We start from the raw sequence: 18,769 nt of genomic DNA on the forward strand, positions 1-18,769 counted from the left end.
GTTAACCATCCAGTACAAGGTGTACCCCTTTCTTAGTTTCATCATTCCTTTCCCTTTCCATTTTACTTCACTTAATCCCAGGATGATATAAATGTTGATTCCATAGGGAATGTCCAATAACGGACCATTTATTTTGGTATTTTTAATCCCAGGATGTTGAGTTTTCGTCTCTCCATTAGGTCGATCAATTCATTTTCCTACCCATTGTTAAAATATTTATTGTTCCAAATGGGTATTTGTTCACTGCAGAAGGATTAAATTTAATTTCCTCTTGATATGTTACCCCAAGGTACCATATTGTTTCATCTGGTGAAATGCACTCAATTGTATTTCCATCCAGAGTTATGAGAGCATAGGTGACCAGCCGACCTTTACAGATCAATATGGCCTTGCTTTTCGTAGTATTTATTTAGAGTCCGATCTTGGTTAAAGAAGTTGTTACTAGATCGGTAAGATGTTCAGCTGCTGCTTTGTTCTTACACAGCAGCACCAAATCATCGGCAAAGGCAAGCGCCGTCAGATTTTCCATACCCGGTATTAAGTTGTACCCATATTCCTCGGCTATTTCTCTTTCACTTAGTTCCTTCAGAACATGATCGACTGCTAAATTAAATAGTATAGGAGAGAGGGATTTGACTTGTTCTAGTTGTTCAGTTAATTTTTATGCTGGTTGAATTTTCCTTAAGGAGATTAATAATTAGCATTCTAAGTTTTGGTGAAACAGGAACGGTGCTCAGAGTTCGTTCTATATGCTCATAGGATATATTATCAAACGCTTTAGAGACATGTAGGATAACAACACAGCAATCCTTCCTCTTAAGTTTTGAGTCTTTCATGCACCCGTCTACAATAGATGAATTAATAAAAGTTACCGGGCAAGATACAAAACCATTCTGATTAGGACTGAGTACGACATTTTTCCTGAGCATTTTATCTATCAGTCTTTCAACAATTCTCCGTAATATGGAATATATTGTTATAAGTCGCCAGTTCTGGACATTGTCTGCATCTCCACCTTTATGAATTAATATTGTTCTACCATGCCTGAAACACGATGGGATATATCCCAAGTGAACCATGTAAGTTGCAATGAAAGAAATGGTTTTGTATGCATTGAGGTCTTCAATAACCTTTAGCCTTACTCCATCTTCCCCAGGGGCGGTGTCTATTTGAATTTCCCGACATGCATTAAATATGTCATCTCCAGTTATGACAGCTTGCTCATTTTCAAGATTATCGGCCTCGCACACCTAGTCGTATTTATCAAGCAAGTGTACATCGCTAGAGCCAAACAGACTGCTATAATATTCAGTGACAGTTGAAACACTCAGTTTACAATCTACTAAGGATGGGGAAGAGATAATTTTCCTCACCACATTCCTTTGATTATAATGATATTGAAACTGCGCGAGTTCAAAGTCATATCTATTCCTTTGCCATTAGGCATTTTTATTACTGGCTTCTTCAATTCTGGACTATACGGATGTACGAGGACGGTTTGAGAAGTTGTCGGAATCACCGCTAGATGTCAGTGCTAGAGCAATGAGGTTCCTGCGCAATAATCACACATCCTTTGTGAGTGAACACGTGGCGCATCAGTGCTCTAGCTGCAGGAGTGTGGTAGTGATGACTCTTTGTTGTTGAAGCTGTAGGAATATCTTCTGAACGGGTATATTATATTTTAACCAAAGAATTGGGTATAAAAAATTATCCGCAAGATGGGTGCCACGGCTCTTGACATTGGACAATAAACGCACCAGATTGGAAATGTCCGAACAAAGTCTGGCCTGTTTTCAGTGCAACCAACAAGATTTTTTGTGCCGGTTTGTGACTACAGATGAAACTTGCGTCCACTACTATACCCCAGAGACAAAACAGCAGTCAAAGAAGTGGAAACATGCTGATTCACCACCACTAAAGAAAGCAAAGGCAGTGCGTTCGGCCGGAAAGGTCATGGCCTCAGTTTTCTGGGATTCAAAAGGCATTCTGCTGATGGATTATCTTCCTACTGGCCAAACAATTATGGGGCAATACTATGCAAACCTCCTAGACCAACTACAGGAAAAGATACGCGAAACAAGGCCTGGTTTGACAAGGAAAAAGGTCATCTTTCATCAGGACAACGCTCCGCCGCACACAAGTGTTATTGCCATGGCAAAACTTCATGAACTGGGGTATGAATTGTTGCCACATCCACCTTATTCACCTGATTTGGCACCATCAGACTTTCATCTATTCCCCAAGCTGAAAATTTTCCTTGGTGGATGGAGATTTTCTACAAGGGAAGAACTGACAGCCGAAATGGAGAGGTATTTTTCAGGCCTGGAGGAATCTAATTTTTGAGATGGGATCAAGGCATTGGAACATTGCTGGACCAAATGCATTAGTCTACAGGGAGACTATGTTGAAAAATAAAAGCAGTTCCACCGAAGTAAGATATTTAATTCTAGTACATTCCGAGAACTTTTCAAACCACCTACGTAGATGAAAGTGAAGAGTCTGAAAACGGAAATTCAAGTAGTGAGTCTTCTCAGTGCAAGAGCGACTCAAGCGCCCCGGAGAATGGAACAGCTGACAAAAGGACTGACATGAATAACACAGACTCAGGACCTTCAAGTACCATTCCAATATATAATATTAATCAAGGACAAATTTTATATTCATATTTTGACAAATGCAACCGAGCCTACAAAGTACTTTTCACTATTTTTTGATATCGAAATCTGATATAATTCACCAGGAAATAGCAATTCAGGGAAAGAAATGGAAACAACAGGCAACACTTACAACCAGAAGATGTAGAATCAAAGACAGATGATCTCCCACACTATCTGATAAAAGTTTTTTTGACTGGTGTAATAATTATTTGGAATGACACTAACATCCTTCACGTGCTAATACGCTGCCACAAAACCATTCGATAAGATCCTACGCACCCCTGCAATGGAGTACATCCAATATTCAAGGTAAGTACAGCAGAACCTCGATAATTTGGAAACGGTTAATTCAAAATCATGCCTAATTCGAAGAAGCTCTCGTTCCCGGAAACATGAGGTATGCTTTTACTTTTCAGAAATAGTTTTCTCCATGGCACTTGAAAGGTTTAAATTATGAATCAAAGCGAATGCATGCGAGAGGTGCCGTGGTGGGAAATCGAAGAATGTTGTAATGCAGATCGAAGCAAGATTTTCTCCCCTCGTCACAGGAAAGTTCGATAAGCCACAATGTATTAAGGGCATCGGGTACTTTCCGTGCAATTATAGGGTATCTAAAATGCATACAGTACAGTAGTCCAATGAATACAGCACGTGCACAGGGGAGCCAGCATAGATTTATCCTCCATGTTTGAAACATGCTTTTTTATTTATTTCTTTCATTGCGTGAGGTTATGTTTGTCAGTAAGTTATCAAAGTGCATAATGTGAATACGGTAAATGCACCTTGTTGGATAAATTTTGCCATGGAAATTTGAAAGGTTTAAACTGTGAATCAAGGTTACCTGCATTCAGTAATGGGTCTCAGAACATATTGTGATGCGGCAAGGATTGGCACATTTCTGAATTAGGAGTTGGCGGTTAACCCCTCAGCGTCGCAGCCATTTAAAGAGCTTCCTTCCCCGCGGCCGGATGAGATCTCAACTATGCGCATCTGAAATACATTGATTCACTTAAAGCGTTACTACAAGTATAAGAGTAGCACGATATTCACGAAATTTGGAATTCCTTATGATAGAACTATGTGCATGCAGATAACTACATAATTTTTTCACATTAACTTAGTAATTTAGTTTCGTGTGATAAGAGTTCGAAGCACTCTTCGAGACAGAGACCCACGTCACACTCCTGGCAGCAGTACACCGATGTCTTCTTTTTGCCGTGTTTTGAACATGCAATACAACGTCTGAGGTTTGGATTTCTCACTCTTTGGTGTTAATTTCCTGATAAAATGTCTTTTCTGCAACCTTGGAACTGTATTATCTGATGCGCGCCATCCTTGAATGTTTTGTTACCTGCCCGTGCGAGCGTATTTTGTAAACAAACCTTCCACCAGCTGAATCCGATAAGATAACTGCTCAATGTTTGTCCCTGTGGCTTGTCTGAATATTATTAGAGAATTTAGGTTGGTTGCATTCAATAGTCTTTTGAATAGCTTTATATACCATTTAGTCATTCTCTTTCTTTCGACTAAAAACATATGTAGTAACTGGTCCTTGAGATCAACGCCTCCCCATGCCATGGTTGTAATCTATCGCGCATAAAGGCTGTACTGTTTCTTTCCCCCTCTTAGTAAAACTTTTTGTTTCTTCATTGTGGTGTGTGGACATGAACGTAACATTTTTTTTTTTGTCACACTATTTTAGCACACTGATAGCCCCAGAATGCCTAGCTATTATTTCCCCCTTCTTAATTTTTTTTTTCTTTTACTTCCTTGGGAACGTTTTTTTTCTGTTCAGTTTCAGTGTCCCAACACAGTCTGTTGAATGATGATGTTTTAGAGCCCTCACTAATTCTGGACTATTGTAGTAATTGTCCATCCATAAGGTGTGTCTGCGGTCTAACAAAGGTTCGAACAATTTCAAGACAATTGCTGCAGTTTTCGGGGTTTCTGGTGTGATAAGAGTTGATTCAATGAGAGTTCCTTTCCCTGTGTATACAAGAAAACACCACGAATAACCAGTACTTGACTCACACAGTTCGAATGTCTTTATGCCACATTTTGAGGCCTTTAGTAGCAAGTATTGCCGAAACAAGAGGCGCCCTTTCCACAGAGTCAGACTTTCATCAATAGCAATATTTTGTTGTGGTAAGTACAGGGACTGAAATTTGTTATTCAAATGACACAGAACAGGATATATTTTGAACAGTTTGGGAGGCCCTTGGTATGTAGACAAGCTGTTATTATCTATAAAATGCAAAAACCTACATATCATTTCAAACTTGTCCCTACTTATGACAACTGAAAACCCAGGAGTTGATATGACCCTGCTCTTCAAAAAATAAGACCGAGATGTTGGCTTTTGTACAATGCCCATCAGCAGAAATAAAGCTAACACAGTATAAATTTCATTTACTGTGACAGGTGTCTAGAATCGAACGGGTGACCGAAACGAAAAAAGATTTCCAAGAGCATTTTGATATTGCTCCACATACCTGATAGTTTCTTTCACAATTAACTCTACTACACTAATAGCAAAGAACGTTTCAAAACATTCAACGATTTCATTGATATTTTGTGCACCACCTCTTGGTCCGAATACAGTGTTGAAAACTTCCCTTTGACCTGTATAATTATCCATAGTCTCCCACATGAAACTTCCAAGTACTGGTTCCTCCTCATCGTCACTCTCATCTTTTACCACTGCATCCGCCACAGCCAAATCATGTATTTCATTATCACTGCTGCTAATACTGTCATTACTACTTCTGACTAAACTTTCATCTGAATTATACAATATTTCAAGCATGTTACTGTCAGTCAAACAACGGCTGGTGCTAGCCATTGAGCGCGACGCATCACACGAACTCATGAAGGTGCAGAGAGACCGAAAGCAGCAGGACGAAACTGAATGAGGGGAATAACATTTATGATGAAAGAAACCAACACGATACATATTTCAGATAAAAGGTCGAGACATCGTCTTTCAAATGAGATATATACCATGCACAGCTGGTGCTCGTATCGCATGACAGAAAGCAGCAGTAACTGATGCCTACATAGAGAGCTTGTGGAGAGTTACGAAAATATTACAAGCTGAGAAATAAAGATAAATATAATAAATAAACCGCACTCTCAATGTACAAATAGAGCAAAGAACATCACACGAAAAGACAAACTACTCAGATCATAAATTCTTTACTTAATTCTGTGGAAAAGAATGAAGCAAACAGACTTAAAAAAAGCAGAGATTAGGGCTCAGACTTACTTGACAAATATTTATCCTTGCAAAAACAACTACTTTTTTTTTTGCTATTTGCTTTACGTCGCACCGACACAGTTATGTCTTACGGCGACAACTACATTTTAATGATCTTCAATTCTTATTTTACAACACTGATAAACTCCAAAATTTCTTTTTGGAAACGAAACTGTGTATCCATAACTCCAAAACTCTTTGCGCTATAGCCGTAAATGCGAAACCATGTATGGGTCTATACCACGTATAGAGGTCGGCGGCTACGGAAGAAAAGAGGGTCTATACCAAGTATAGAGGTCGTGCTGAGGGGTTAATTCAAAATCACGTAATCCAAGTCCGATTTCTGCGTCCCTGCGACTTCGAATTAACGAGGTTTTACTGTAGTTAACATTATGTACATATGCATGCTTATAGCTAGTGTTCGATAATTCTACATGAGATTTTAATCTGCCAAATTTTCGGTCCACATACAGGTATAAAACACTTCTGCCCGTGTATGGTTAAATGGTTTGTATTTGTTCATTAATAAAAATAAGAAAAGTAATGAAGAGAAAACTTTCTGGAAAATGTGGTTTGCGAGTTCAGCACATGATTGAGGAAGCTGCAGGTATTGTTCACCGCCTGACAGAAGGTGATCAATATTCTAATGGTGAGTTGGCACGATTTTTCTTAGAGTACAGTACTATGAGCAATTCCCCCCCCCTCTTTCGTCTTTAGAGTTCTTTGTCATTAGATAAGCTTTCTATGCTTCAGTGATATGCTTCAGAATTTATCTGCGAGCACTCTTTAAAATATAACTTTCTAAATACTGCCCCTCCCACAAAAAAATCCTGTGGACGTTCTTGACTGCAGGTGGGAGTGGGCACTACGGAATATGAGGCATGAGTTCATGGGAGGTAATTAGGATTCTGATGAATGAAGGCAGGTCTCAAAACAATGTACAGGGTATGGTAGGTAGACAAGAGGGAGAGGAAAAAATGGGAGAAGTTTTGAAATACAGGTGGGCTAATGATTTATAGGAAAGGAAATCATGGGTTAAAGGGTCTAGACAAGTGGAGATTTCAGGAAAAGTATCGGTGAGGAATTGGTGCGAGTCACTGTTGGTAGAACAGCAGGGGGAAGATGGGGAACAGGGAAGGGATTCAGAGGAGAGGGGACGGGAGGTAAGAGGAAAGGTATGAAAGAGAAACGTAGTGTACAGGATAGGAAGGAGAGAAAACAGGTTCATGAAAGGCAGATAAGGGAGGAGCAAGTAGGTTCTGCCGCTATCTGGAAAGATACAGAAGATCAGAAGGGGGATGGAATCTAATGAGGTGACTATTGTTAGGCACGAGGGGAAAGTGTGTGGAGGAAACTGAACCAGGTTAGAGAGTTATCCAGAAATCAGATTAAGGCAGATATTGAGGAAAGAAAAACGAAACGAAGAGCAGAGAAGGTGGCAGTTTTTCGAATTGGTACCAACAACATAAGGCAAGCAGAAATAGCTACAAACATAGCTGGGAATGCGTAGGATCTGGTTATGACAGTGCGGGAGAGGTTTAAGGGAGTGCACATTGTTATCAGTGGGATATTGTGTAGTACAGATATTGACTGTAAGGTGAAGGGGATTTAAAGTAGACTATCAAATGAATATGTAGGAAACAGGGAGGGTGATTTGTAGATCCTAGTGGGTGAGTAGCTATAGTGATCTACGCTCAGATAACTTTCGCTTGAACTACATGGGTACACATAACTTGGGTGAGGGGGTTGTTTAGAATGATTAGGGAGGTACATCCAGGGAAATCGGATGGACTAAGCAGTTATTTATTTAGCGTATGATGAATACAATATTATTTACAATATATACAACTACCATCTCAAGCTCATAACTAAAGTTCCATGTCAAAATTTAATAGCCAGAGAAGAGCTTTGTTTGAGACACAGTTTAAGTCCTCAATAGAGCCTCTGTAACTACGCAAAGGACACTCAAATGCAAGGTGTTCCACTGTCTGTTCCCCTTGTCTGCAGTCACATTGCGGTGATGTCTTCCATCCCCATTTGAAGAGAGTGGCTCCACATCTACCTTGGCCGGTCCTAATTCGATTTAGCATCCTCCACTGCCGTCTGGGAAGAGAAAAACCATCTGGGCACTTGCATGGGTTCTCAATGATGTGGTGATGTGGTAATGCGGATTGCTGTTGCCATTGTTCTTTCCAGGCGTCCGATACATTAAAGGAGGTGTCCTGTAAATTCATTGCAGTACGCCAAGAAGGGTGTCTGGATTTCAGTCGTTTAGCTGGGGAAGCTGCTATGTCAGAATGAATAGGGAGGTGAGGATTGTTTTCAATTTTCTTCCACAAGTTAAGCAGTGACTGTGATCTTCTTAGGGATGGAGGTGGTATGTGGCTTAGGGTGGGAAGCCAGTGTGTGTTAGTTGGTCGGATGCATCCTGTAATGATACGCATTGCTTGGTTCAGCTGGGTGTCTACTAATCCAGTGTGAGCACTGTTAAGCCAGGTAGAGCAGCAATATTCAGCGACGGAATAAGAGAGTGCACGAGCAGTGGATCTCAGGACTTGAGCATTAGCACCCCAGGATGTACCTGCCAGCTTTTGGAGGATGTTATTTCTGGTCTTGATCTTGGCTGACACATTATAGAGGTGATTCTTGTAGGTCAAGGACCTGTCCAGGGTGACTCCCAGGTATTTTGGGTTACTACAATACTGTAGATTCTCTCCTTTGAATGGTATGGTTGGTTTGTACCCAGCACTTCTATTCCGCAAGTGGAAGGTAGACACAACAGTTTTCTTGGGGTTTGGTCTAAGGTTGTTGTGATAAAAGTAACTGTCTAGAATCTTTAAGTCTGATGTAAGCGTCGACTCAGACTCATCGAAGCGTTGATGTTGGGCAACCAATGCGATGTCATCTGCGTAGATGAATTTTCTGGATTTAGTTACAGGAAGGTCATGTGTGTACAGGTTGAATAGAAGAGGGGCCAATACAGAGCCCTGAGGGAGGCCGCCATTTATCTTATGTACTTTACTTCTGGAGTCTTCGGAAAAAATCTGGAAGTACCTATTACTCAGCATGTTACTGAGTAATGTGGAGAGTTTCAGACAAGGGATGATGCTGATAAATTTGAGAAGGAGCTTATCTTGCCACACGGTGTCATATGCAGCTGTCAGATCTAAGAAGACGGCCGTGCTTACCATTTTGTTCTCAAATCCATTTTCAATATGGGTAACTAGTGCTAAAACCTGTTCTTCACATCCTCGTCCAGGTCTAAATCCAGCTTGCTCGACTGGAATATGCTGGTTTATTGTCGCAAAAATCCTGTTATATATCAGCCTTTCCATAAGCTTCATTGTAACACTGAGTAGTGCTATTGGCCGGTAACTCTCAACTTTTGTTGGGTCCTTAGATGTTTTCAATACAGCTATTATTTTTGTTTTCTTGAAGACTGAAGGTAGGTTACCTGTCTCTAGTATGTTTGTGAAGAAGTTAGGAAGCCATTTAGCAGCAGCTGGTCCAAGATGAAGAAGGAACTCTGGATATATACCATCAGCGCCTGCCGCTTTGCCAGGTTTTAGACTTTCTAAGGCCTGCTTAGTTTCTTGTAGTTGAAATGGGGCAGAGAATTCAGAGGATCGTTGAGCCGAACGTTTCTTTTCCTTCAGGAGGTGCTTTACGTGCCTTCTATGATGCTTTTCAACTGAGACCTTTGAGGTACAGATCATATGCTTGGCCATGTCGTCTAGACTGATGCTTGTTTTCGGTCTAATTTTGCTATTTGGTGTGTCCAATTTCCTGATCAGGCTCCAAGCTTCTCTGCTGGAGTGAGTGAAGTCTAGGGACTCTACTGTTTCTTGCCAAATTCTCTTCCTATTTTCATCTAGGGATTGTAACAGTTCCGAAGCTGTATCTGGGTCACCATTGGCCTCAAATTCATTGAAGAGCCTTTCACTCTCCTCGTTCCAGCCGGGGATGTATTGTTTACGATATCCTCTTGGGATACATCATTTTGCTGCACTTTTAACCACACCGATGAATCTGCTGTAGTTACTATGGATAGGTCTTATCCATCGCAGGTTGGAGTCAATCTGTTTAGAAAATTCTTCCCAATTGGCTTTTTTAAAATTCCATCTCTGTTTCGGGCAGGAGTGAACGATGGGCACAAGCAATCCAGACTGGATAATTATTGGTTTGTGCTGACTGTGAGGAAATTTGTTGAGCACTGTGCGTCGTATGTTGCTGAGTGGGTGTTGTGACTGCGTTACAAAACAGAGATCCGGGGTGTATTCTTTGTTCCATCGTGCAGAAGAGAAGGAAGCCTTATCCTTGGCATCATAGATAAGCTTAAGGTTTTCAGTTTCCATCCAGTCAGTGAGCTTTTCCCCATTACTGTCATTCTCTTTGTATCCCCATAGTGTGTGATGGCTGTTGAAGTCGCCTGCAATTATACTTGGATTTTGCAGAGATGGAATTGGTGGAGACGGCCAGGGAGTTCCAGGAGGTTTATATACGTTAACTACTGTCAAATCACAAACTTTGATTGAGGTAGTAAATATTTCATTATCTGAGAAGGATGGCAAGACTTGATAGTGGGTAATATCACTCCTCACATAGGTGGCAATCCCATACTTTGCGTGATTAACTGCGGACACTAATTTAAATCCTGGAATTCTCCCTCTGGATTGCAGCTGGAGATCATTTTCCGTGTGGGATTCTTGAAGGAGGATGATATGAGTCTGGTGTTCTTTGAGAATCTTTGCTAGGTATTCACACTTTGCTCTGCTTATGCCCTCGATGTTAAGCTGGCATATTTTCATTGAAGGGCCAATGTTACGAACTTGAGGGCCCTGAGAAGGGCCTCTAGGTATGATTCTTCTCCATTTTCCTTGACCGGGAGGTCGTATACGACAGTTCGGTCTCATCTTATTCTGATGTTGCTCACTTAGCACCACCCGGGGGACATGTGTAGGGTAATTTAAGGTTAAACCTACGGACATGGTGTTGAGAGTACAGGGAGTTGGAAGTTAAGTAAGGATGACAAAGTTGTTAGTGTTGTCGTATGTACACCATCTCAAACCAAACGTAAACCCTATAAAACCTTCAATTATTACGTTTAATGTATTTGAATTATCTTTTATTAAATGCTAAGTATGACTAACAAAGGATTTCCCTGTAAACATGTATTGTAAATCTATATAACCTCAAAATCTGTTCGGTCAAAAACTGTAGAAATCTCTGCAATATTTGTATATTAGACATATTCCACTATCATTCTGGCACATATGGAGATTTCTGGAAGCTTACCATGATGTTTTATTATCCAGATACGTGTGGAAGCTTTAATAATTATGTAGACTTATTCCATATGGGTTATTGTGTTATAATCGAAAGTTCGAGTTTAGTCTACTCTGGAGTACTCCAGTTGACTGCTCGGTCAATCGATTGCTCCTTGTATGTTCGGGTGTGTTCCTTTCAGAAATTTCTAGAAGTTGGAGATTCCAAGACAATCTATCGAATGATAATATATCAAGCTGACTGCCGAGAGGCCGGAGAATTAGTCTTTACTTGTGATGGTGTAGTGAATAATCAATGTGAGGACTTGTTGATATCTGTACTTGTCAGAATTTGGCTAGTTGCTTTACGTCGCACCGACACAGATAGGTCTTAGGGTGATGATGGGATAGGAAAAGCCTAAGAGATGGAAGGAAGCGGCCGTGGCCTTAATTAAGGAACAGCCCCAGCATTTGTCTGGTGTGAAAATGGGAAACCATGGAAAACCATCTTCAGGGTTGCCGACAGTGGGATTTGAACCCACTATCTCCCGGATGCAAGCTGACCGCACGGCCACTTGTCAGAATTGACAGTAAATTGCTTAAGTGTGTTTCTCGTAATAGTGTTGCAGTGTTGCTTATAATTGTGTAGTCGTTAAGGACACTGAGTGGGAACTGTGTGTTGTTAAGGAATAGACTCTGTGACAAAGTGGTTTTACAACCAAGAGAACATTATCTTCTGTGATATTTATTTACACCAAATAAAATCGCATTGAAAACAATAGTGTTACACAGTAAACAGGTCAACTGTAATGAAATGAATAGAATTAAGTAATTTAATACATATATATTTACCAGATACTGTAATAGGAATTGAATCATTGGCTGAGAAGTGATATTGTGGATGTGGAAATTTTCCCCCGGAACTGGAGTGTTTATCATAGAGACAGTATACAATCAAAAGGAGGGCAAGTATTCATACTGGTGAAAGAATAATTTGTGAGCTATGATAAATTTCAGGATGAGAAATATGAAATTCTAGGTAAGGCTTATCTCTAAAGACAATAGGCAACTTGAATGGTTTTGGGATGTACAAACATGGAAGGAGCGACGCTGACACCAAATTATTTGATATGTAATGTAGAGAGCAACATAATAAATAATAATAATAATAATAATAATAATAATAATAATAATAATAATAATAATAATAATAATAATAATAATAATAATAATAATAATAATAATATTTGCTTTACGTCCCACTAACTACTTTTACGGTCTTCGGAGATGCCGAGGTGCCGGAATTTAGTCCCGCACAAGTTCTTTTACGTGCCAGTAAATCTAGGAACATGGTCGTATTTGAGCACCTTCAAATACCACCGGACTGAGCCAGGATCGAACCTGCCAAGTTGGAGTTAGAAGGCCAGCGCCTTAACCATCTGAGCCACTCAGCCCGGCTAGAGAGCAACACAGAAAGGACTGTGATAGTAATGAGTGATCAACTTACCAATGTTAACTGGGAACATAATGCGAATGACAGGAGGCATGACCAACAAATGATAAATAGGTTAATCTGGGCACAACAGCTGAATCAGAAAGTGGGGTAGAATATTCTAGATGTGGTGCTAATAAAACCAAATGAGCTCTACAGAGAAACTAAAGTGATAGATTAAGAAGCTCTAAGACGTAGTTAAAAACAAATGAATGGTACGAGGTGCAACAAAATGAAACGATAATTAAAACTTCAAAATGTATCGACTGATAAAAATCTAAATGAATGACGATGAAAAAACAGCCATGAATCCAAAACAATCGGTAGATCCAATTCACAATGCCTCATATTCTGAGATGATGATTGTTGTCCAAAAGGATCCAAAAATCCATGTCACTAGCCCATCATAAATGTACTAATCACTGGTAAAGCAGAAAGATGGTGTTCCTCCTATAGTGGTACTAATCACAGGTAACATAGACTCATGGTGTTCCTCGCGTGGTAGTACTAATCACAGGTAATACAGACCCATGGTATGTCACACATAATGGCACCACTCACAGGTAACACAGACCCATGATGTTCCTCACATAAGGGTACTACTCACAAGCAATGCAGACCTATGGTGTTCCTCACTCAGTGGGATTATGGTACCACCCACAGGTAACACAGACCCATGTTCCTCACATTAAGGCACTACTCACAGGCAACACAGACCCATGGTGTTCCATACATAGTGGTACTGATCATGGGCAATGCAAAATCCTGTGATGTTCCTCACGTAGAATCACAGGCAACACAGACCCGTGGTACTCCTCATATAGTAGTACTACTCATAGGTGATGCAGACCCGTTCTGAATACAGGGACACCAATGCAATTAAGCGCGGCGCACGGCAGCTCCTTCCGCACGGACACCAGCCTGTGATGCCGGGTGTCCGCTCCCTCACCTTGGTGGAATGCACACGACAGTACTAATCACAGACAACACCCAGACTCAGGGTGTTCCTTACATAATGGTACTAATCACAAATAACGTCAATCCATGCTTTTTTTTGGTAGTTGCTTTACGTCGCATGGACACAGATAGGTCTTATGGTGACGATGGGACAGGGAAGGGCTAGGAGTGGGAAGGAAGCGGCCGTGGCCTTAATTAAGGTACAGCCCCAGCATTTGCCTGGTGTGAAAATGGGAAACCACGGAAAACCATTTTCAGGGCTGCCGACAGTGGGGTTCGAACCTACTATCACCCGAATACTGGATACTGGCCGCACTTAAGCGACTGCAGCTATCGAGCTCGGTCGTCAATCCATGGTGTACCTCACTTAATGGTGCTAATCACAAGTAACCTCATGGTTCTAAAAACCATCATCCCTTGGTTGGCCCTTTTAGTCACCTCTTATAATATGCAGGAGATACCGTGAGTGTATTCTTTGTCTGCGACCCCCACCCACAGGCAGTAACTTGTTTCAAAACAACACTTCAGTGTTTATCATTATGCTAGATTCTTCCTTCCTGTTTATAGTGTTGTCAAGTGGGATTTGAAAATAGACCTGCGTCTGATCCAAGTTACCTGTTTGTGCAAGTATATATGAATGCTCCCGGCACAACTTTATAACGTAGCAATGAAAATTCAAGATCTTTTCTTTGTAATCAATAGGAAGCCACAGAGTGATGCTAGTTTTTCTCCAGAAACCTAATCTATTGCAATTAAATGTTGTTTTTAGCCAGTTCTCTGGTTAATGTTAAAGCTTTTAACCGGCATATTTCACTTGTAACATCATATCTGCATGGTCTTTTTTTCATTTACATAATCACACAACCAATCTTCATTGTCTGAACACTTAACTTTTCAGCTGAGAAATGCCAGGCTATTAATATTTGTTTCTTGAAACAGAGTTTTGCTTTCTCGCCAGGTCGAATACAACTTTTGCTGATATTGTACTTTCTTTCCAATATTTTCTGGATATTCAGTTACATTAAGTTTTTCCTTAGTTGTAAATGAGTGATAACAAGAACTTGTAGCAATTGCAGCTGTACTTAAGATTCAAGCACAACTATGAAGTATAACGGGATTCACGCATTACAAGGGCAGTAGAAACCTTATCCCATATAATGCATGCATGAGCATTTTCCAGTGTCAACTTTCGATAAAAATATGTGTGGAGTATTTGTGAATATACAGTAATTGCTTAGAGTACATTTCTCCTTTTTGCTAAGCTATTAAACTTTCTGCAAAAATAAATAAATTCATTAGTGCATGATATATATAATCCACCCTTGTATGATATATTCACACAGCATTAAAATACTGCCATTCTGCATACCTTCCATTGCCAGAATGCTCCTTAATTCTCGATTCAAGAGTTCGAACCTCCTCTCCAGATCATCTTCTTTCTCACTATTAAAAAGAAAGAGTAAATAGTATTAACATGGGTAGTAATCTCGTAACACACAATAAATTAAACAATGAAAAGACACACTACATGTGACCTACATCAATAATATTTTATAAAGCAACTAAGGGAGATCAGATGAGGAGCAGCTAACATCACACGATGAAGAAGAAGATGCTTAATATGTTACGGGTTCACAGGCATACATAATGCAGATCACTGATCTTACAAAAGAGTTACTTTAATGAGTGCTATTATGTAAGAACACAACCGTCCAATCACTATTCTCACAAGAACAAGCCCTCTTTGATTCTAGAAAGAACAAAACCTTCCCTACAGACACCATTATTAAAGTTCAACCAGCTGTCACTTCCTGAGATATGATGTTGTGAAGTAAACTTGGACAATAAGAAATTTGCTGACAACAGGCCAAACCAGAAGAAATCTATATTAAAGAAGATAGTCATTTGGTATGCTAGATCAAAGAAAAGTACTAAAATTCTAATGTCAATACCACACCAACCAATATGCTATTAATATCATTTTATCAATGTTAAAATTGCTGAACGACACACAGTTCAGTTACAGTATTACAATTTGTCCTAACATCACACTCAATTGGTAGTCTGATACTCCTCAACTTCTCTATACAGATGTAGTACTGCATTGTTTTAAGTGCTTGAGGTTTGTGTACTTCAAAAAAGAACAAAGAATAACTAGTCAATATGATACTTCATATTTTCAATGAAATGGACAATAATAATGTGCTGGAATATAGTATCTTCAAAATCTTCTTCATCTGGATTATGACACGATTTAAAAAATCTATTGCACATTATGTGGATCCGTCTAGTGAAGGAGAAAATAATACGCTACCTATACACTGGAAAAAAAAAAAAAAAACATTCTTAAGGACTGTGTTCAGTGGCACCAGAGTATAATACGTGCATACTGAGGGGTTGTTTTGTTAGTGATACATTTGTCATAGATATCTGTGATTAGATGAAGCACAGGAGACCTGTCTGTGCACACTCTGTTTTGAATCTGCAGGCAGTAACTGTGCTGAGGTTAGAGCTGAACAGTGTTTGCAACATTCATTATAGGGTACAACCATGCCCTGCCGACAAGTACATGCTCCTGTTGAACAACTGCAGCCATTTGAATGGGGCCGCATCGTGGGCCTGTGGGAAGCTGGATGGACGTATTGACAGATTGCTGCACATGTTGGGTACAATGTATCGGTGGTGTGCTGCTGCTTTCAGCAATGGTCTGTGGAACATTCCCCACACCTGTAGACCAGGTTTCGTACGTCCACGTAGTACAGACGCACATCAAGATCAATGCATTGTGCAAGCAGCGGTGGCCGACCGAGCATCATCCAGGAACGAAATCCGGTTCATATTGCACCTGCTGCGTCACCAAGGACCACTCGGAACTGTCTGCTTGCAGCAGGATTACTATCATGCATGCCTCTGGCCAGGCTACCACTGACACCATGACACCGCCAAGCACGGCTACTCTGGTGTCATGAAAGAGTCGAATGGAGAGGGGAATGGCATTCTGTTGTCTTCAGTGACGAGAATAGGTTCTGTCTGTATGCAAGTGATGGACATACACGTGTACGTCGAAGACCTGGTGGGCGGCCTACTCCAGAGTGCATTCGCCCGCAACACCCAGGTCCATCAGTTACAACTTTCAGTCACAGTTGGTGTTTCTGCAGGGTAACGTAATCAGTCCCCACTACACTGAACAGGTTGTTTTCCTCATGCTACTGTCATTTCTTCGGGCAGGAAGATGATGTGGTTTTCAGCAGGACAAAGCATGTCTACATACAGCTGGTGCAGTACAACATGCTCTATGTGGTGTACAACAACTGCCCTGGTCAACAAGATCACTGATCTCTCACCAACTGAACATGCATGGAACACGCTACACGCTGGATGTGACCAAGCCATCTAATCCGAAAAGTGATGATGAAGGCTTCTATGCTATTCATATGCACCTTGTCAAGAAATGCCACACTGCTTATGTAGTCATCCCATTTGATGTTCATGATGGATCTAAGTTTCTGCTGATGGAAGCGTTCAGGTTTCTTTATGTCATGACAGTAAAGTGTCCAGGTTTCACATCCATATAGTAATGTTGTTATGTCCTAAAAATAGCTAAAGTTATCCCAGTGTTTAAAAGTGGAAACTTACACGATTTACATAACTACAGACCAATATCAATACTTACTGTTATTTCAAAAATATTTGAATGTGCTATGAAAGATCGGCTTACTAAATTTTTAATCAAATATAACTTGTTAAATAATACACAACATGGGTTCAGAGCTGGCAGAAGTACTTTGTCTGCTTTATCACATTTTACACAGTTGGTCGTAAATGCTCTTGACAATGATGAAACTGTGATAGGACTATTTCTTGACCTTTCAAAGGCATTTGATACTGTTGATCATGAAATATTGTTGCACAAATTATATCAGATTGGAGTTAGAGGAATTGTTAATGACTGGTTTAGATCATACCTGAATAAACGATCCCAGTTTGTTGAAATTACACATTGTAACAGTAAAGGGCATAATGAGACATATCACTCTCAGGTAAAAAGCATAGACTTAGGTATTCCGCAGGGTAGTATTTTGGGGCCTGTTCTTTTCTTGATCTATGTGAATGATCTTCCTCACAATAATCAAGTAGAAACAGCAGTTCTGTATGCTGATGATACAAACATAATTATTAATAATCCTGACCCTACGTCTATAGAAACTACAGCAAATACAGTCCTGTCTAGGTTAGAATCATGGTTCAGGAAAAACAAATTAACATTGAACTTTAAAAAGACCCAATACATGGAATTCAAGGCATCTAACTACCATGACAAAACTGCAAAAAAACACAACCTTATATTAAATGCAAACGCAATTGAAAATATATGTTGACCACAAAATTTTTAGGTGTCCATATAGATGAAAAATTAAGATGGGATTGTCATATTAAAAAAATAGGGAAGTCTCTGAGTTCTGTTTGTTTTGCCTTAAGGATTTTGTCTAATAGTTGTAGTGAAGAATATGTTAGAATGGCATATTTTGGATATTTCCATTCAGTCATCACTTATGCTATTGGTCTCTGGGGCTGTTACAAATCAAATCTTGATGTTATTTTTCGAATACAGAAACGAGCTATCAGAATTATATTGAGACGTAACAGGTTAGATCATTGCAGACCATTATTTAAGAGACTAAGGATACTCCCAGTACCAAGTATATACATCATGCAATGCATTCTACACGTGAAAAAAAATATTGATCACTTCAGAAAGAATTTTGACAATCACAATTACCAGACGCGAACAAGAAATAATATTTTTATCGAACACAAGAGTAAAACCATTGCCTTGAGACATGTAGACTCTGTTGGAATCAGATTGTATAATAAGCTTCCAAATACGATTAAAGACATTAGTCCCGTCAGTTCATTTACCACAGCTTTAAAAAATCTCTTGCTGAGTAGCTGCTTCTACAGTACAGAAGAATACATGATGAAGTACTGGTAATGATGCTACTACTTATTAATTTGTAATCTAGTATAGAGCCTTAAAAATATGTTAATGTCACATTGACTATGTTCACATTATTAACACCACACCAATATATTTTTATTTTGTCTTGTAAATATTGGTTATTAATATTATTTTAAAAAATTA

General features: G+C 39.8%; 1 protein-coding gene across 2 annotated transcripts in view; it reads right to left on the reverse strand.

The window, feature by feature from the left end:
- Positions 1-18,769, reverse strand: part of LOC136876979 (EH domain-binding protein 1) — a 414,289-nt gene that overhangs the window by 101,877 nt on the left and 293,643 nt on the right. For both annotated transcript variants that reach the window (XM_067150754.2, XM_067150753.2), the window contains exon 22: positions 14,996-15,069. In XM_067150754.2, coding sequence (XP_067006855.2) covers positions 14,996-15,069 — 74 coding nt within the window. The remainder of the gene's footprint in view (positions 1-14,995; positions 15,070-18,769) is intronic.

Source organism: Anabrus simplex, chromosome 7, assembly GCF_040414725.1.
Source record: "Anabrus simplex isolate iqAnaSimp1 chromosome 7, ASM4041472v1, whole genome shotgun sequence".
Taxonomy (NCBI): Eukaryota; Metazoa; Arthropoda; class Insecta; order Orthoptera; family Tettigoniidae; genus Anabrus; species Anabrus simplex.